The 17,858-nt window shown below is 53.8% G+C and overlaps 1 protein-coding gene across 3 annotated transcripts in view; it reads left to right on the plus strand.

The window, feature by feature from the left end:
• The first annotated feature begins 382 nt into the window (after positions 1 to 382).
• MYO18B (myosin XVIIIB) overlaps positions 383 to 17,858 on the plus strand; it is a 249,548-nt gene continuing 232,072 nt past the window's right edge. For all 3 annotated transcript variants that reach the window (XR_006885372.1, XM_046640628.1, XM_046640629.1), the window contains exons 1-3: positions 383 to 547; positions 15,581 to 15,726; positions 17,468 to 17,626. Coding sequence is in view for 2 of the 3 variants with exons in the window: in XM_046640628.1 (XP_046496584.1) it covers positions 15,688 to 15,726; positions 17,468 to 17,626 (198 nt within the window). In the remaining variant the exon portion in view is untranslated. The remainder of the gene's footprint in view (positions 548 to 15,580; positions 15,727 to 17,467; positions 17,627 to 17,858) is intronic.

Consider the following 17,858-nt stretch of genomic DNA (forward strand, 5'->3'; position numbering starts at 1 on the left):
TTCATGCATCGGTTCTTTCCTAGCAGGAACCAGCATTGGTTCAAATCATTTCTTCCCAGCGTCCAGCTGGAGTGCAGACCCGGGCTCACCTCGCCCGGGTCCTGTGGCCTCTGGTTGTCCGCACAGTGCAGAGGCCGGAGTGCGGGGGTGCGGCCCGCTGGGACGAGGATGACGGGTGAGAATGTGCTTGCGTCGGGAGCTGTCCCCTCCCCTGGGCCGCGCCACCAAATATGTCCATGCTCTCTGAGGCCTGGTCACCGGCCGCCCCGGGCTGCCGTCTCCTGGCCAGACCTGGGGCTCACCGGCTAATTTTAGAAATGACTTGTCGACTCAGCTGCTGCGATCACATTGGCGCAGAGGGAGGGAGGGTGAGGGGAGGACGAGGAGGAGCAGGCAGGGAAGGGATGTGTGTGAGGGTGCGGGGAGGCGAGCGCTGACATTTCTCCTCCGCCCCTGCTGGCCGGCTTGGTGGGGTCTCGGCCCTGCGACCCGGGGAGCCCTCTTGGGCGGGAGTGTTTCCTGAGACGGGTGGCCCCGCGTGGAGCAGGTACTGTCGGGCTGGGTTTGGCGACGGGCACCTCGCGAGCTGTTGGGCCTGATTTTCCAGCATGTGCTTTTGGGTGCTTCAGGGGCCAGGCCTCCAGTCTTTGTGTCTATTTTAGGTCTTTCTGGCCTAAAATATTTAGAGCCTGTAAGATTTAGAGCCTACGAGACCTTTCTCTTCTCTGGCTGCCTCTGTCGCTCGTTCAGAAAACGAGAGTATTTCCTGGAAGGGTTTTAAAACAAAGCACGAGGGCGAGTGGACACTTTGAAAGATCGCCCTTGTCAGGACCCAGCTGTTTGCTAATCATTTAAAAAACTATGTCCAGAGGCCTGAGACGCCTCCGCTGTGGGATCTCAACCGGCAGACGTCAGGGTCCCTATTTTTCCTCAACGACCAGCGATTTCTGCTTAACTGGTTGTCAGTTTACGGTCAGGGAGCCAATCTCTTCCCTTTCACGTTTCCAACCGTGCTGAGTACAAGCCTTCATGGTAAAGTATTTGCGTATTTTTATTCCAGCTCAGCATGTGTGGGCGGCCGGGGAGGAGAGATGGTGTCTCCTGGACCAAAGTTTGAATTTCACGCGGCACTGGCTTGATGCTGCGTCCCAGAGGGGGCCTTTTCTCTGGTGCCCTTTCCAGGTTTCTCTTTGAATGGAGCAGTTCCACAGGCCTCAGGGACAATGGGGATGGTGGGGACACCAAGGAGGCTGTGCTTAAACGTGGAGCCCCCTCCCTGGAGTCACCACGACCCGCCCCCACCCCAGCCGTGGGCCTGGGGCTGCTGCCTCCGTGTGGCTCTCGGGGAGAGGCGGCTGGGAGGGAAAAGCCGGGTGGGTTCCAAGCCGCCCAGGCTGGCCTTGACCCGGCGGGGGCCTGGGCTTCCATCCCACAGGGCCCGGAAAGCTGGCCTGCTGCTTTCACTTTGTGGCCAGCCAAGGAGATGCCAGGCCGCTCACCGCGCCAGCTCCGGAGGCTGAGGGTCCCCCGCGGGCTTCCGTGTCAGGCAGGACGGTGGTGCCTCAGGGGCTGTGTTTGCTACCGAACAGACTTGTATTCTGTATGTGGATAAAGAGTCCAGGGTGGGTTAGGGGAGGGCCCGTGTGGTTTAGGTGATGGGTAAGTTCTAGAAAATAATAGAGAGAGAGGGGAGGGGGAAGGAGGTGGAGGAGAGTCTCCTGAGGTTTGAGGGGCTGCGTGTCGCCAAGGCACACAGGCCTGGTCACCTTGAGTGGCCTAGTCTGGGCTCTGCTGACTCTGTGACCTCAGACAAGTCCCTGCCCCAATCTGAGCTTCGGTTTCCCCTTCCGAAACCTGAGGGGGTTGGGTGACGCCATCCCGGAGGCGGCTCCCAGGGTTGACTGTCCCCGGCAGGGCTCCTCCCAGTGCGGGGTGTCCACCACCCGCCTCAGCCTCACCTGAGGGCCTTTCAGGACGCAGATTCCCAGGCTCGTCTTGGAACCACCCTCCCGTCTTGGGAGGGGGCCCAGACGCGCGTGGATTTAAGAGCTCTCAGGGGGTTCTGGTGCCCACGGAAGGCGGGAGCCGCCCGTCCTCTGCTGTGAGCCAAGAAAACACAGGGGGCAGCTGCTCAGGACCCGCTGTGTCAAACGGGGAAACATGCACGCTGCTTTGGGAGGGCTGATGTCTGCAAAATTTCCTAAGGCCCCTGCTCACCCAGATCAGGCGTTTCTGATGGCATTTTGAGATGAGAACAGAGGCCCGAGAGCCTGAGAGACCCTCCTGGTTCTGCTGCGTCTCCACGAGGCCAATGACAAGACGGCCCTTCAGCGGGTCCTGGTTTACCTGGTCCCTAAAAGCAACTGTCTGAGTGGTGTGGTTCGAGCAGGTGGTTAGTTGCTGCGGCATATGGCATAGCCTTAATTTTTTTAATGAATAAACTTTATTTTTTAGAGGACTCAGGTTTACAGCAAAACTGACTGAGCAGAAAGTATGGAGAGTTCCCAGACACCCCCTGCCCCCAACCACGCACAGCCTCCCGCACTGGCAACATCCCCGCCAGAGGGGGACATTTGTTACAATGGATGAACCTACGGTGACACGTCGTTATTGCCCAAAGTCCACAGTCGACATTAGGGTTCACTCAGTGATGTACATTCTGTGGGTTTGGACAAATGGACAACAACACAGATCTGCCATCACAGCATCACACAGAGTAGTTTCACTGCCCTAAACATCCTCTCTGCTCCTCCTGTCCTGGCAACCACTGATCTTTTTACTGGCTGCATAGTTTTCCCTTTTCCAGAATGTCATAGAATTGGAATCATACAGTCTGTAGCCTTTTCAGATTGGTTTCTTCCACTTAGGAATGTGCATTTAAGGTTCCTCCTTGTCTTTTCATGGTACCCTTCACGTTTAACCTACGTGACATTGAATTATTTGAAAAATGGAGAAGGCGAGTTTGAGACAAGTGGAGGGTCCCCGGGTACTGACGAATTCAACCCCACGTGTTCACAGATAGGGCAACTGAGGCACAGAGAAGGGAAGCAACTGCTCAAGGACACACAGCTCTGCAGGGAGAGCGTTGGACTTAGAATAGCCCCTGCCTTCCAGGCTGGCATTCAGGGAGCAGCCTGGGGCTCATGGTAGGAATAAAAACCCAAGTTTCCCTATTACTCTCAGCCCAAAATCTTCTCCGTCATCATCTTTGAAATCTCAAAGGAAGGGGTTCAATCTGAGCTTTAATTTCAGTTGCAAGTAATGAAAATGCACTTTATTACACAAACAAGGTCCTTGAGATGAGAACTAATGGGGGCATCTCATAACCATCAAGGCAGATTCTTACACACACACACACCCCCCATTCTGTCTCAAGGATCCAGAGCCACCATCAGCCTCTTCTGAATCACCTCTCCCGCCCCCGCAGGACTCTCTCCGCTCCCTCATTTTCCTCTTCCACTCCGCTCGTCACTGTGACTCTCACTGACCCTCAATTCCTTTGAAGAACCAAAATTCCTGATCACGAAGGAAAGACGCTGGAGGATTGGCAGTGTGGGTTTACCAAATACGCGGCCAGTGCTCTCACTCAGGGAAGGAGGAATTTCAAGGGCCAGGGTCCCAGGGGAATTTATCCCCGCCCATAAAGGACCGAGGGCACGTTCAGCTGTTTCTCTGATACCAGCTGGGGTTTGAGTTTCCATTTCTTGGAGGCCAACTGGCTTAGCTGTTGAGTTGAGGGACAGACGGTCGCTCAATGCGGTTAAATGTCTCATTCACGCTGAATTTTCCTGTGAGCTTGGGCGTGAGTTATTGGCCCCATTTTTCAGATCAGGAAGTGGCATTTAGAGGTTTAAGTGATTCAAGGTCATCGGTGAAATGAAACTGGGACTTGGTGCCTTTCTGTCGGAGGCGTGTATGTTTCATCTAGTTTAATAAACAACATGAGCTAAGATAATGAATTCTGCAACACTGTTTCTTACAGGAACAGAGACCAAAGCCCCTTCACACTCACTGCCCTGTTCAATCTACTGATAATCAAGGGAGTGTGTGTGTGATGCGGTCCCAGCTTCATTGAGGAGGAAACTGAGAATCAGAGAGGTTTAGTGACTTGCCTGGGGCCACAGAGCTCCTAAGAGGGTGAAGAGTCTAAGAGTTACTTCTCTTCTTGTTCTGTCAACAGAGGGTTGGCTTATTTTCTCAGTTCTATGTCACATCTGTTTACTGTTCAGAACAAGATTAGTTTGCTTCTTTTTTTTTCCCCTTAATGCTCCCCTCCACTTGATGTGATTTTTCCAGACCAGTGTTTCTCAGTCTCCCCACTGTGGACATTCGAGGTTGGATAATTCTTTGCGATGGGGCTGTCCTGTGCATTGTAGGCTGCTTAGCAGCATCCCTGGCCTCTACTCACTAGATGCCAGAGGCACCCCTCTCTCTGAGGATGTCTTCCAACATTACCACATGTCCATGGGGGACACAATCGCCACCTACTAGAACCACTGATTCAGTCCAGTTCCATCCAACAGAACCTTCTGTGATGACAGAAGTGCTCTGCGTCTGTGCTGTCCAATATGGTAGCCGCTGGCCACGTGTGACCACTTGAAATGCGGCTAGGGCGACTGAGAAGCTGAAGTTTTCATTTCATTTAATTTTCATTCATTTAAATTTAACTAGTCGCATGTGGCTAGTGGCTACTGCGTTAGTACAGCTCCAGGTAGCAAAACAGCAGGGGTAGAAAGATAACCCTTTGATGGACCGCTCAAACCCTAAATGCAGTCAGGGGAGCCTCCCAGTAGAAGTCCGACCAGCTTCTTGCTTCACCGTGGCAGGGGGAACAGCAGACTGGAAATAGCAAGTACTCGGCACAGGCAGCACCCCTAACCATTCCTGTGTCCACGGCAGACATTGCTAGTCAATCACCGTACACCTTCCTGCTAGTCCAGGGGCAGCTCAGATTCCTTCTCGGTACAGCACCCCAGGCAGCTCCCAACTACAGATCAGTCGATGCTGGCATGCGAGAGAGAAATTACCGCCCATCCAGGACTGGGCCACAAGGCTCATTGGTGAGGTCCTGCATCTCATCAGGCTGTGAGGTAGCTGGCAAGGGTCGGGTGGTCAACTTAGGCCAGTGGCACAACCACAGAGATGGAGAGGAGAGAGGCAATGTGCTGGAGGAGCCAAGATTTTTCTCTCTAATCATTTCTCCAAGAAACACTCGTAGCACCTTCTAGGGGTGGAGGCAGGGGTGGGGGTGGGGGAGGGGAGGTGCTGGCTCGTCAGCCACCAATGAGCAAGGCATTCGGAGATTTCACTTGACCTGGGTGCCATAGTGTGATTTATAAGCAGAAATATGTATTTGGTCATTCAGATGATCAAAATATACTTCTCGTATATATTTGGTCTTCGTCCACAGTTCCTGACTCACAGCTCCCAAAACCTGAGCGATAAAGCTGATGTTACGTGAATGAGGTGACTTTTGGAAAGCGCCTAAGGAGAGGGGCTGGTGGCCAGGGGGCGCCAACCGTGTGATCAGAGGTTTGGAACTTTCAGACGCACCCAGACCTCCGGGGAGGGGGGAGGGGCTGGAGACTGAGTTCAATCACCAATGGCCAACGACTTAATCAGTGATGCCAAAATACTGGGGCCTCCATCAAACCCAAAAGGACGGGGTTCCGAGAGCTTCCGTGTTGTGAACACGTGGAGACGTGGGGACAGTGGCACTCGCGGAGGGAGTCAGAGAGAACAGGGCAGAGCCCTTCCCCACGCCTTGCCCTGTGCATCTCTTCCGTCTGGCTGCGTCATATCCTTTTCTAACAAACTGGTGATCTAGGAAGTCAATGTTTCTCTGAGTTCTGTGAGCCGTCCTAGCAAATTCATGAAACCCAAAGAGGGGCTTGTGGGAGCCTCTGGTTTGTAGCCGGTCCGTAAGAGCACAGGTGGCAGCCCAGACTCGGGATTGCGTCTGAAGTGGAGGCTGCCTGGTGGGACCGAGTCCTTTGCCTGTGGAATCTGACGCTGTCTCCGGGCAGATCATGTTGGAACAGAGTTGACTGTGTCAAATTCTCCACACCCTGCTGGTGTCTGAGAAATGCATGATGTTGTGTGGGAAGCCCCAGGCCCCTCCACCCCCGCCCCATGACGTTGGAATTGAGTCCATGAACCTAAAAGACTGGAACTCCACCAGAGTCCACAGGGGACAGGGCTGCTGTGAAGGGACGTCGTCATAAAGTGAGTGATGTCTGCTGGGTGGACTCACATGACTCCAGGGAGTAGACGAGAGAGGCGGGGCCCCCATGTGACAGATGGGGAAGTTGCAGACTCGATGTTGAACACCAGGCAGACAGGGGTCCAAGCTGAGGTGCGAGAACTCCGGGGTTGATGTCAGCCCCCTGAAGGGCGGGACGGCCTCTGTGTTCAGCCTGGCCACCCTCTTTCGGAGTGAAGGGTCCACTTCTGCTGCAGACAGCAGTCTCAAAAACTCCCGGGAGACAGTGGCTGGCGTTCTGAAGGACCTGGGAGCTACGAGAAACTTCCCACCTGAGAAAGGGTTGAAGGCACCAGGTGAGAAAATTGGGGGCAGACCCGACAGGTGGCACATGGAAACCCTTATCTGCCGCTCCAGAGAGCAGACCTGGGGCCGGCACGTGGCTGTCCTGGTGAGGCAGCTCTCTGGGTAGGAGAAAAAAGCAGCAGACCCCAGGCCCTGGGAGATGAGGACCCTGGTTCGGCTGCTGTCAGGGGCTGTGGACCCTTAGCTGAGTCCCTTCTAGAACAGTCACTCCCTGGTCTACAGATGCCAGGAAGGGGAAGGTGGCTTTAACTACTTCTGAGGGCCCTGCAGCTCAGGGTCCAAAGAAGAAAAGCAATTAGATCAGACCCCGAATGTCTTACTGAGTAGTGAGCTCCCCGTCACTGGACGTGACCAAGAGGGACTCATTGATTCTTGAGGCTGGGCCTCTGAGGCTCCCTGACAGCGGATGGGGCATTACAGGCTGTCTCCACCCCCTGCTGTCCCTCTTTTCTCAGTTCTTCTCCATCTCAATGCCTCACCTGCTTTGCCCTCCCTCCTTCTCTCTTCACTATCTCTCTTTCCTCCTGTTAACATCCCTGCCCTTGTTTCTCACTCATCCTCCTCGGCTCTCTCATCTTCTAGGATAATGTGGGTTGTTGCGGGTGTGGCCTGAATCCTCAGCTAGTCACGGCTGTGGGCTTCCCTTGGCTTGATTAGGGGAGGGGGTCTGTGTAGCGGGCAGTCCCTTTTCATTACTGTCTGGCTCTTTGGCCGCCAAGCTCAAGGTCTGGACGAGCTTGGCTGGACCGTGTGTGAATTATGAGAGTCACTTTGTCCACTTAGCTCACAGAGGGCAAATAGATAGCAATCGTGCATCCTTCCCTCCCACCTCACCCTGGGCAGACATTAATAATCAATCAGAATGTTCTTTTCCACGGAGCCCAGATAAACTCAGAGTCCTTCCTGTTTAAGACTCCAGGTGGCAACTCCCCATCTATCGAGAAAGGGGTCATTAGGAAGCACAGAAAGAAGAACTGAGCCCCCAGGAGCCAGCACAGACTTGGAGCCCTTCCAAGGGAAGCCCCAGCCCCAAGGCCTGGCTCCTGGGAAGAAGGGATGGGGAAAGGAGATCCTGCAGGAGGACCCCAGGGAGAGTGTGCCGCGTGGATGCTGGAGCTGGGCCCCGTTCCCCCAACACTCTCCCAGGCAGCCTCTCCTTCCCCCGGGGACGTGGCCGCCGTCTCCTCAGGGCCCCAGCACTTGCTCACTCCAAGAAAGGGATTATTTATCAAAGTGGGGGCAGGATTTAATGTGACCCTCAAGGCAGGGATCAGCAAATGACTGCCAAATTCAGCTCTCCCCCTGGTTTGAAAAATAAAGTTGTGTTGGAAGAGCCCTGCCCATTCTTTTACGTATCGCCCATGGCTGCTTCAGAAACACAAAGGCGGAGCTGCGTAGGTGCAACAGAAACCATAGTCCCTGGATGCTTGAAAGATTTACTGTCTTACCATTACAGAAAAGATGTGCTGAGCCCTCGACCCAGGAATGCACAGCATGCCGGGCTAGCAATGGTGGGAGCTGTTGTTTCCTCTGGGACCGAAAAGGCAGGACAGGGAGCTGCTGCCAGAACAGGAGAGGACAGTATGTGGAGAGGGCGGCAGGTGGAGAGGGCGGCAGGGGGAGAGGGCCGCAGGTGGAGAGGGTGTCCCAAGGGCCCTTTGGTTGAGGCAGGTGGCTGACCCGTGGCTGCCCTGCAGGCAGACGCTGGAGAGCACAGACGCCCTCTGTTTGCTGCCGTTGGGTGATTCCCCATAGCTGAACCCACCTGGGAGTGGGAGGGCAGAAGAGGTGGAGGGTGTGTCTGAGGGGGCAAACAGAAGACCCCCAGCTCGGGGGCCAAAGGTCGTGACTTCTACTCTCCCGGCATCCTCCTCTCCCCACTGTCCCTGCCTGCCTGGCCTCCAAGGTGACCCACAGAGAGACCGGGTGTCGGGCAGCTGGCTCGTCTCCGCTGAGCATCCTCGCTCCACGCAGGTTTTCACAGTGGCCAACGCCTTCTGCCTGCCTCCAGGGACCTCGTGAGCCAGCGGGAGAATAAACACACTCACGGGGTACACTGTGGGCAGACAGATTCTAAATGGAAGTGGACATGAGAAAGGACCAGAGAGGGACACCAGTCACCTGGCCAGTGAGCAAAGGGGCAGGTGATGGGGGGGATCAGGTGGAGGAGGCCGGAGGCTGTGAGAGGGTCCTGTGAGGGTGGCACTGATGGCGCTCTCAGGGAAGGAGTGATGGAGGAGGTGACCCGACAGGGATATGAAAGATGGAGGCCATGTGTAAGAGACGAGAAGGAGGAAGGACGCGGCTGCTGTTGGGAAGATGCTGCAGGCCAGACACGGTGACCCGCGATGCGGGGAGGTGCATGCACCATGGTGGTCGTGAGCACAGCCTCTGAGGTCAGACCATCTGGGTCCAAGAGTCAGTTCCGTCACCCCCGGGCCAGGGGCGAGGCCCTGAGCCTCCTGAGACGGGGTGACCTGCAGAAGCCACCTTACAACGGGGCGGCTGGAAGAAGAAGTTTGTGGTCCACGGAAGTTCTCAGCACCGAGCAGTGCCTGCATCCCAGCGGTACTGTCATCCAGAGCCCTGCTCCCGTCCGGGGTGGGAGCACAGAGACCTCAGTGTTGAGCAGAAGGACATAGGCACCCAGGTCATCCACGCCCTCCTGTGGGACCCTGAGGAAATTTGCTAACCCCTCATCCCCAGACTATAACAGCCCAGCACCGTCACTAACACCAAACAGACGCTAAGGAAATATCGAAGCCCGCCCGGCCCGCCCCCTGCATGGACCTCCTAGAGCCAACGTCCTAGGGCTCCGCAAGGCGCCCCAGGACCTGCAACACCTCTGAGCCCCAACCTGGAGGCCCCGGATTGGTCTTCTCTTGTCATCACCAATGTGGAGTTGTGCTGGGAGCTGAGCATATGTGGGAGGAGGCAGACACGCCTATGGGAGGGTCTCAGGTTGGCCTTCTTGCTGGGTGACCTTGGGTAAATGCTTCAACCTCTCTGAGCCAATGACTGCTCTATGGGCATGACGTCAACCACGTGGTGCTGTTGTAGGAACGAAATGTGATAACAGATTTTCAGAGAATTCAACTCCAGGTCCAGCAGGAATCTAACGGGGCTGGGGACAATTTAGGTGCAGGGATCCGACCTCGGTGCTTGACACATGGTAGGTTCTCCCTAAATGTGGGTGACTCATCCTGTGCTGGGGCCTGAGTTGGGTCTTGGGCGGGACAGCCTCAACCACGGAGCCACAGGAAACTGAAAAGGCAATTGAGAGCAGGTCCGAGCGATCAAGCATCTGCTTCGAATGGGGGCTTCCTCTTCCCATTTGACAGCTGAGAAAATTGAGCCTCAGGGAACTTTCCAGGGCCCCACGGGGTCATGGAGACATGAACTCGGGCCGTGATAACAAATCATATTGAGAGCTAAGTATGCGCCAGGCACTGCTCTAGGCTCTGGGCTACATCAGATGGAAATTCTGGCTCTCACAGGGGCCACGTTCTGCAGGGGGAGTCAGAAACTAAACCAAAAGTACCCAGCATGATGGACAGTGTTTAAGTGCTACGGGGGAAGAAAGGAGCAAGATAGGATGATGGGCAGTCTGAGCTAGGGGGTGTGGGGTGGGATGGGGGCTAAGCTGCAATTTAAATAGGATGGTGAAGGCAGATCATTGAGAAGACGACTCTGAGCAAAGACTTGAAGGAGGTGTGAGTCATGCAGAAGGAAAAGCATTTGAAGCACAGGGAAGAGTATGTGCAAAGGCCCTGTGGTGGGAACCTGGGTGGGAGGGTGCCTCCAGGAGGTCAGTGTCACTGAATTGGAGGAGCAAGGGGGAGAGGTGTTAGGACATATATTCACGAGGGCCTTATAGGCCACTCTAAAGACTTGGGACGGGGCCTGGCCCCATGGCCAAGTGATTAAGTTCACGTGCTCTGTTTCGGCAGCTCAGAGTTCGCCGGTTCAGATCCTGGGCTCAGACGTATGCATTGCTCATCAGGCCGTGCTGTGGCAGTGTCACAAGTAGAAGAACCAGAATGACTTACAAGTAGGATGTACAACTGTGTCCTGGGACTTTGGGGAGAAAGAAAAAGAGGAAGATTGGCAACAGATGTCAGCTCAGGGCCAATCTTCCTCACAAAATAAAAAATAAAGACTTAAGAGTTTGTTCTTTGAGACGGGTGATATCATTTGAGGACTGGCTGCGGTGTCAGGAATGGACACTGGGGGAGAGAGGATGACCCTAGAGCCTTTTGGACCCAGCATATGTACATGGAAACCTGTTTTGAGCCATCCCCGGCTTGGGGGTCACCAACCTCCCTCACCCCTAAGGGGAGACTTGAGACTTTATACCACGAGTTCCAAGCATCTGGGGCCTCCTCACGGGCTTAAAACAGCAACTGGTGGGGCAGGTGTGAGGGGCAGGCCAGGAAGGGAATGTGGTGATAAGAACTCGCTTAAATTAAGGCCTGACAGCCTCCTCGGCGGGGTTGGCTCCCGGCCCCGGGTCAGTGGGGCTGGCCTGGAGCCGCTGAGGGAGGACGTGTGGAAGGAAGGCCGCGCTGCGCTGCCTCTGTTCCCCCGAGCGCTGTGCCCTCTGGGCAGGCCGGCAGCCCCAGCTGAGGACAGCGGGGACCGTCAGCCAGGGTTCCCCCGGGAGCCTTGAAGCTGAGGGCAATTCCCAGGAGGCAGCCAGTGCCCGGGCCAGGCCCAGGCTGGAAGGAAAGAGTGGGGGCCGCGGCCAGGACTGCCAGCACGTCAGGCCTATTCATAACCCGGCTTGGCTCCCCAGGCGTGTCACAGAGCAGATTCTGTCCGTGAGTCACTCGGGGCCTCTCCGGGGTCTCCCAAGGGGATGAGTGGGGAGGGGGTCCTTTGTCCCCCCTCCTTCCAGTCCCTCTGCCCCGAGATCTGGCCTCCTGCCTAATCATCTGCTTTTCACGTGTCTTTGCAAGCTGGAGAGCGCACACCATAGGGGGCTTGTTCTCCAGGCAAAGACTTGACTGTTTGCACAGGGACGTGTTTCCAGGGTCTCCCCGGGGGCATGTGACTCCATCAGAGCTGGAATGTCCCTTCTTGGGTCTTTGGATGTTGAAGTTTTCTCCCTGAGGTCTCAGCCAGTCACATTGCCTGTCAATGTTTCTTGGCCAGCTCCTGGAATAAAAGCCCAAATCTGTAGCATTTGCCGATTTCTGCAGTGTAAACACCCCCATGGCTGGTTTCAAGCTACTAATGTGACGTCGCCGATTGCAGAGGACGAAGGAGATGTTCACACTGGGCTCTCGCGAGGTGATGAGAGCCGGCCTCGACCCGGTGCGTGGCCAGCCGGGTCCTGTCTCATCAGCTTCCTTGTTGTGCAGCTGCCCCCGCGGGAGGCAAGATCACCTTGAACCGTCTTCCATGGCTAAGGCACTGACAGCGGCTACTTACAGGCCACCGAGGCCTTTGGTGGGTGGTAGCTCTGACAGCCGGGGGTGGGGGGCTGTCCTCCAGGAAGGGGCTGGGAGGGGTCCGTGAGGGACACACTCAGAGGGCAGGCCCAGGCGGGAGTTGGAAGGGAGAGAGTCAAAGGGAGAAGAAAGAGACTCGGTCCTCCACTTGTGGCCACCTCTGCTGAGATCTCGGTGCATGCCCGTCCCCTCTTCGTTTCCCGTGTGGAGCGTTCTGTGCTTTGCTCATTTGGGAGGGTTTCAGCGTGTGCAAGGTCGCCTTCCACCTTCTTCAGTATACAAGCCAGCGAGAGCCAGTGTGACCTGCAGTGTCGCACTTCCAGTGTGACTGCAACTGCTTCCCTAACAAGCCTGGTACTCTACAGCCGGGATGGGAAATGGTGTAGCCACGTTGGAGAACAGTGTGGAAGTTTCTAAGAATCAAACATAAAGTTACCATGCGACCCAGCAACGCCACTCCCAGGAACCTACATAAGAGAAGTGGAAACATGGGCACACAAAGGTTTCCATGGCAGCGTCATGCGTAATGGTGCCACGGTGGAAACAACACAGATGTCCACCACCCCGTGAATGGATAAGCAAGATGCGGTCCATCCACGCAAAGGGACACCATTTAACAGCAGAAAGGAATGCAGCGCAGACACACACAACAACGTGCATGAGCCTCAAAAACGCCATGCAAAGTGACAAAAGCCAGACGTGAAAGACCGCACGCTCTAGGATTCCATCTGTATCAAGTGTCCAGAAAAGGCATTCGATAGAGATCGAGAGTAGATTAGTGGTTGCCTGGGGTTAGAAAACAGAATTCAACCGAGTAAATTTGAAGATCTAATTGCTTTATTAAACAACTCATGAGTCAGATAGCGTCCTGTGGAGCAAGCAGGAGGGTGCTCAGAGAGGCTGTATGAAACGGAAGGTTTTTATAGGAAGAAGGGCAGACCAGGAGCTATTAGCCAAGGAGGAGAAAGGGTTATTTTTAGGCCAGGACTTCTCCTCTGGGGAAAGCTATGGGAGGGGTCTTTATCAGCAGATTCGCTACTTCTTCTGGGAGGGGGTTGGGAGGACCCATATGACAGATGACCTTACTGATGCTTGACCAGAACATTCTAGAGTGACTGGTCCATGAAAACTGCATTTCTGGGAGAGGTTGAAACTGCCTGAGATCAGGTCTTAAATCCAGGTTTGATATCACGGGCTCCAGCACCAGCGACTCCATTTTGGGCCTCTGGTTTTCTTTTTCACCGTGGGAACAGCTGGTCATTGCTCACGGGCACGAAGGGTCTTTTTGGGGGTGATGAGATGGTGGAGATGGTTGCAAACTCTGTAAATATGTTTTCAAAACTGTAGATTTATCAAAAATCATCAAATTGTATGCCTTACAATGGCTGAATCTTATGGCTGGCGTAGAAATTATACCTCAATAAAGCTGTTTTAAAATGTTTCCTAAGTACTCTTTTCAGTGGGTTTATATTATTCCTTCAAGTTAGATGTGCTGTAATCTATTTGATATTTTCTAGTTATTGGACACTTGGGTCTGTGGTTGTGTGTGTGTGTGTGTGTGTGTGTGTGTGCTACAAGCAACACAGTGATGACATTTTCTGCCTTAGGATTACTTCCTCAAACTTATTTTCCAGAGGAAGGCTTTCTAGGCCAGCTGGGAGAAAATATTCACAAATCGTATGTTCAATAAGGGGTTAATTTCCAAAATATATAAAGAGCGCTTACACCTCAACAATAAAAAAAAATGAACAACCTGATCAAAAAATGGGCAGAGGATATGAACAGACATTTTTGCAAAGAAGATATATAGATGGCCAACAGGCCCATGAAAAGGTGTTCAGCATCACCCATCATTAGGGAAATGCAAATCGAAACTACCATGAGATATTAGCTCACACCCGTCAGAATGGCTATTCTTAAAAAAAGAAGAAAGAACAAGTGTTGCAAAGGATGTGGAGAAAAGGGAACCCTCATACACTGCTGGTGGGAATGCAAACTGGTGCAGCCACTGTGGAAAACAGTATGGAGATTTCTCAATAAACTAAAAATGGAAATATATGACCCAGCTATTCTACTACTGGGTATTTATCCAAAGAACATGAAAACACGAATTCGAAAAGATACTTGCACCCCCATGTTCACTGCAGCATATTCACAATAGCCAAGACGTGGAAGCAACCTAGGTACCCATCAGAGGAGGAAAGGATAAAGAAGATGTGGTATTTATACACAATGGAATACTACTCAGCCATAAGAAATGATGAAATCCAGCCGTTTGTGACAACATGGGTGGACCTTGAGGGTATTACGCCGAGCGAAATAAGTCAGAGGGAGAAAGTCAAATTCTGTATGATCTCACCCATATGTGGAAGATAAACAAACAAGCAAACACATAGATAAGGAGAACAGATTAGTGGTTACCAGAGGGGAGGGGGATGGGGGGAGGGCAAAAGGGGTAAAGGGGCATGTGTGTGTGGTGACAGATGGACACCAGACTTTTGGTGGTGAACACAATGCAGTCTATGCAGAAGCCGAAATAGAATGATGCACACCTGAAATTTACACAATGTTATAAACCAATGTGACCTCAAGTAAAAAAAAAAGTTATGAACATTTGTTAAGGTTTTCAATATGATGCTAAATATGCTAAATTGCTTCCCAGGAGGGCTGGGCCGATCAATAGCTTTGGTTTCCTGCCCTTTCCTAATTTGCATGGCCAACCTGTGGAGCCCACCGCTCCTTCACAAAAGAAACACACTGTTCTGTATTAGAAGTCGGGATACTGGTGGCCCTGGCTGGAAGAGTAACTAGAAGGGGGCATGGGGGAGGGTCAGGTGGGCTGCTAACCTCCTGTTTATTTTTTGGATTGAGATATGATTTAATACAGTAAACTTTTCAACCTTAACTGAAGAGCCGGATGAAGTTTTACGATGATATACTGGCACAGCCATCACCCACGTCAAGATACAGGACATTTCCATCATCCCAGGGCTTTCCTCGTGCCCCCTCCCGCCTCCCCCCGGCCCAGAGCTAACAGCTCCTCTGGCCTCCGTCACCATCCGTTAGATCTGTCGTTCTTGAACTTCTTATAAATAAGATATTTTTATTTAAACAATTTAATTTTTAATAATTTTAATTAAATTATTTTAATGTAATTGAAATTGTTATTATTTTAATTAATATGATTTTAAATTTAACTTAATATATTGAAAAATAAAATCATATTTTTTATTTGAAAAATTTACAATAATATTTTTAATTTGATCGAGGTGCTGGTAGGATAGTTATGTTCTCTATGGGAGAGCCACTGATTATATACTTATCTGCTTGTGTGTTGTCTCTCAATAAAAAGTCGAAGTGTGGGGTCAAGGGGGAAGGGTTTCAGGGCGCTGTCCCCTCCATGGGCGGCGGCCTCCACGCTGACCGTCCTCCTCCCGGGTGTAAACGGCGGTGCGCTGGGCCGACAGTGTGGTCTTGGGTGATGGCGTTGGAGGGGAGCGGGCAATGCCCCGAGCTAACCTGTCTCTCTCTTCTCTCCCCCGTGTGTCTCCTGCGGCAGGCTGTGTCCATCCATCTCATGTGCTGCGTGTTCCCGTAGAGCCTTGTTCCGTGCCGTCCGGCAGAGAGCTCCGTCTCGTCGCCTCTCAGGCCCTGCCCTGCCTCAGCATGGCCATCTCATCGCGCCTCGCCCTGTGGGAGCAGAAGGAAAGTGGCGCTCAGGGGGCGGCTCCACCCTCGGGGGACAAGCCACAGTGCAGGTGGCCCAGGCTGCCCCTCCCACCTCCGGCAGTGCCTCCCCCGGGGCATGTCCGGTCCCCTCTTCCATCCTCTCCCAGCCAGCTCGGTTAGCCTCGGCCTCTCCAGCCCAGCTGGGCACGGGTGACCGTGCCTGGGACCCCTCCCATGACAGCCTGGTCTTTCCCTGCCCCTCAGTGGGCAGCGGGGGAGCGAGGATTGACCAGCAGTCCCGTCTCCATCCTTGTGGCAGCTCTGATGAGCACCGGGGTTCTTGTGGGAAGAGGGGTCGGGGGGCACAGGGGTGGGAGCAGAGGCAGAGCTGTTGGCTGCCAGGCTTCTGCGACGGCGAGGGGTGTCCGTGGTCCCTGCCTTCTGTCACCATGGAGAACGGGAAACGGACTCTTCTCCCCAGTTATCCCTCTTTTCCTTTTTGTACTCCTCGCAAGATACCATGAAGGGCTACCTCTTTCTTTGATGTGTTTTCTCCGCCCCTCATCCCACCCTCGGGATTTGAAGAGATGGAGGCTGAAGGGTTGGGGGGGAGCACGAAGCTTCTCTCCCTCCTGGCTGCCTCTGCCACTCCCGGACAGATGTGGGGGTAGCATTGAGAATGACGCTGGAAGGAGCAGAGGTTGACCCCGCTGAGCGAGCCCTCAGTCTCCCTGTCTCTTATGACCCGTGGCTTCCAGTCCACGTGGAGAAGGGGACGCATGGTGTAGACGTGAGCCCAGCCTCGCGTGTCCCCTGCCTCTCCCTGCCTCTGCTCTGTCTCCCGGCTTTCCTATCTCCTCTGGATTCCCCGGTTATCAAAGATGAAGTCTTTGCCAGCCACTCGCAGAGGACCTTGATAAGGAGCCTATTTTAAACCAGTGTGTAGCTCTGCCATAGAAAGTGCTGGAGATTTTTTTTTTTTTTGAAGTCATGAGCAGTCCCAGTGATGCTGGTTAAAGACACACCCGAGTGGGCCACAGCCAGTCCAGGTCTCAGCCCCCAAGGTCGCTGTGGCCCACGATGGAGTCTGAGTTGTAACCCACGTCTAGCCCAGCTCTGGCCTGGACCACGTTTTTGGGGTAAAATGCCCGTGTCCAGCCTGCCGGCTGTATGTCCCAGTGTTGGGGAGCCCCTCTGGCTGCCCAGGTCCTGGTTTTAGGACTATCGGGAAGCCCAAGCACGGGGTCAGTGCAGTGGGCTGTAGCTAGAGGGTTGGATCCTTGTATAAGCCGTGGCTCTTGCCCCTCCCTCCTTTACCGTGTTCCTGGCGCACAGTGAGCGATTAACTAATAGATCAATCTATTATATTAATTGCAAGCTGAGATGGGCAGGAGAATGATGACCCAGTGGATCCCTGTGGCCCATTCTCGCCTGGAAACTGGAAAATCTGTTTTGGGACCAAGTCCTCCTGGGGATGCGTCTGTCCCACGCGAGGAAGGGACCAGCAGCCTCATGGTCCAAATATACCTTAAGAGGAAACTCGGTCCAGGCAGAAATCTTATTGACTGGAGTAACCTCTGCAGCTTTCACGGACCATCTTGGGTCCCCCCCAGAGCCCCGCCAGGACTCGTCTGCCTTGCTGTGGCCTCCTACCTGGGCTTGGTCATGGATGTCCTCCTCGGTCCCCTCCCAGGCTCCATCGCAAACTTTTTCAAGGGCAACTTGCCCCCACTGGTTCACTCACTGAGCTTTCTCCTTCCTTATTTCTGCAAAACAGATCCGGGAAGAGGACAAGAGCCCTCCACCGTCCTCGCCCCCTCCCCTTTTCTCTGTCATCCCAGGGGGCTTCATTAGGCAACTGGTCCGAGAGACTGAGAAAGAGTCCAAGGAAGCGAGACGGAGGAAGGAGGCAGAGCTCGCCTCTCCGGAACGAGAGGTAAGTGGCCCCGCAGGAAGGGGACCCGGTGCCTGTCAATACCCACCGTCCTGTCCTGTGAGCCTCTGCTCAGTCCTTCTCTATCCCACCTTTGCTCCTGCTGTCCCACTTCATGGAATGTCTTTTCTTCAGCTTGATCTGTTGAACTCCTATGCATCCTTCAAAACCCAGCTCAAATCGTACCTCTCTGGAAAGCTGTTTCATTGCCTTCCTTCCTCTGATTCCCACTGAC

This window comes from Equus quagga, chromosome 15 (assembly GCF_021613505.1).
Source record: "Equus quagga isolate Etosha38 chromosome 15, UCLA_HA_Equagga_1.0, whole genome shotgun sequence".
Classification (NCBI taxonomy): domain Eukaryota; kingdom Metazoa; phylum Chordata; class Mammalia; order Perissodactyla; family Equidae; genus Equus; species Equus quagga.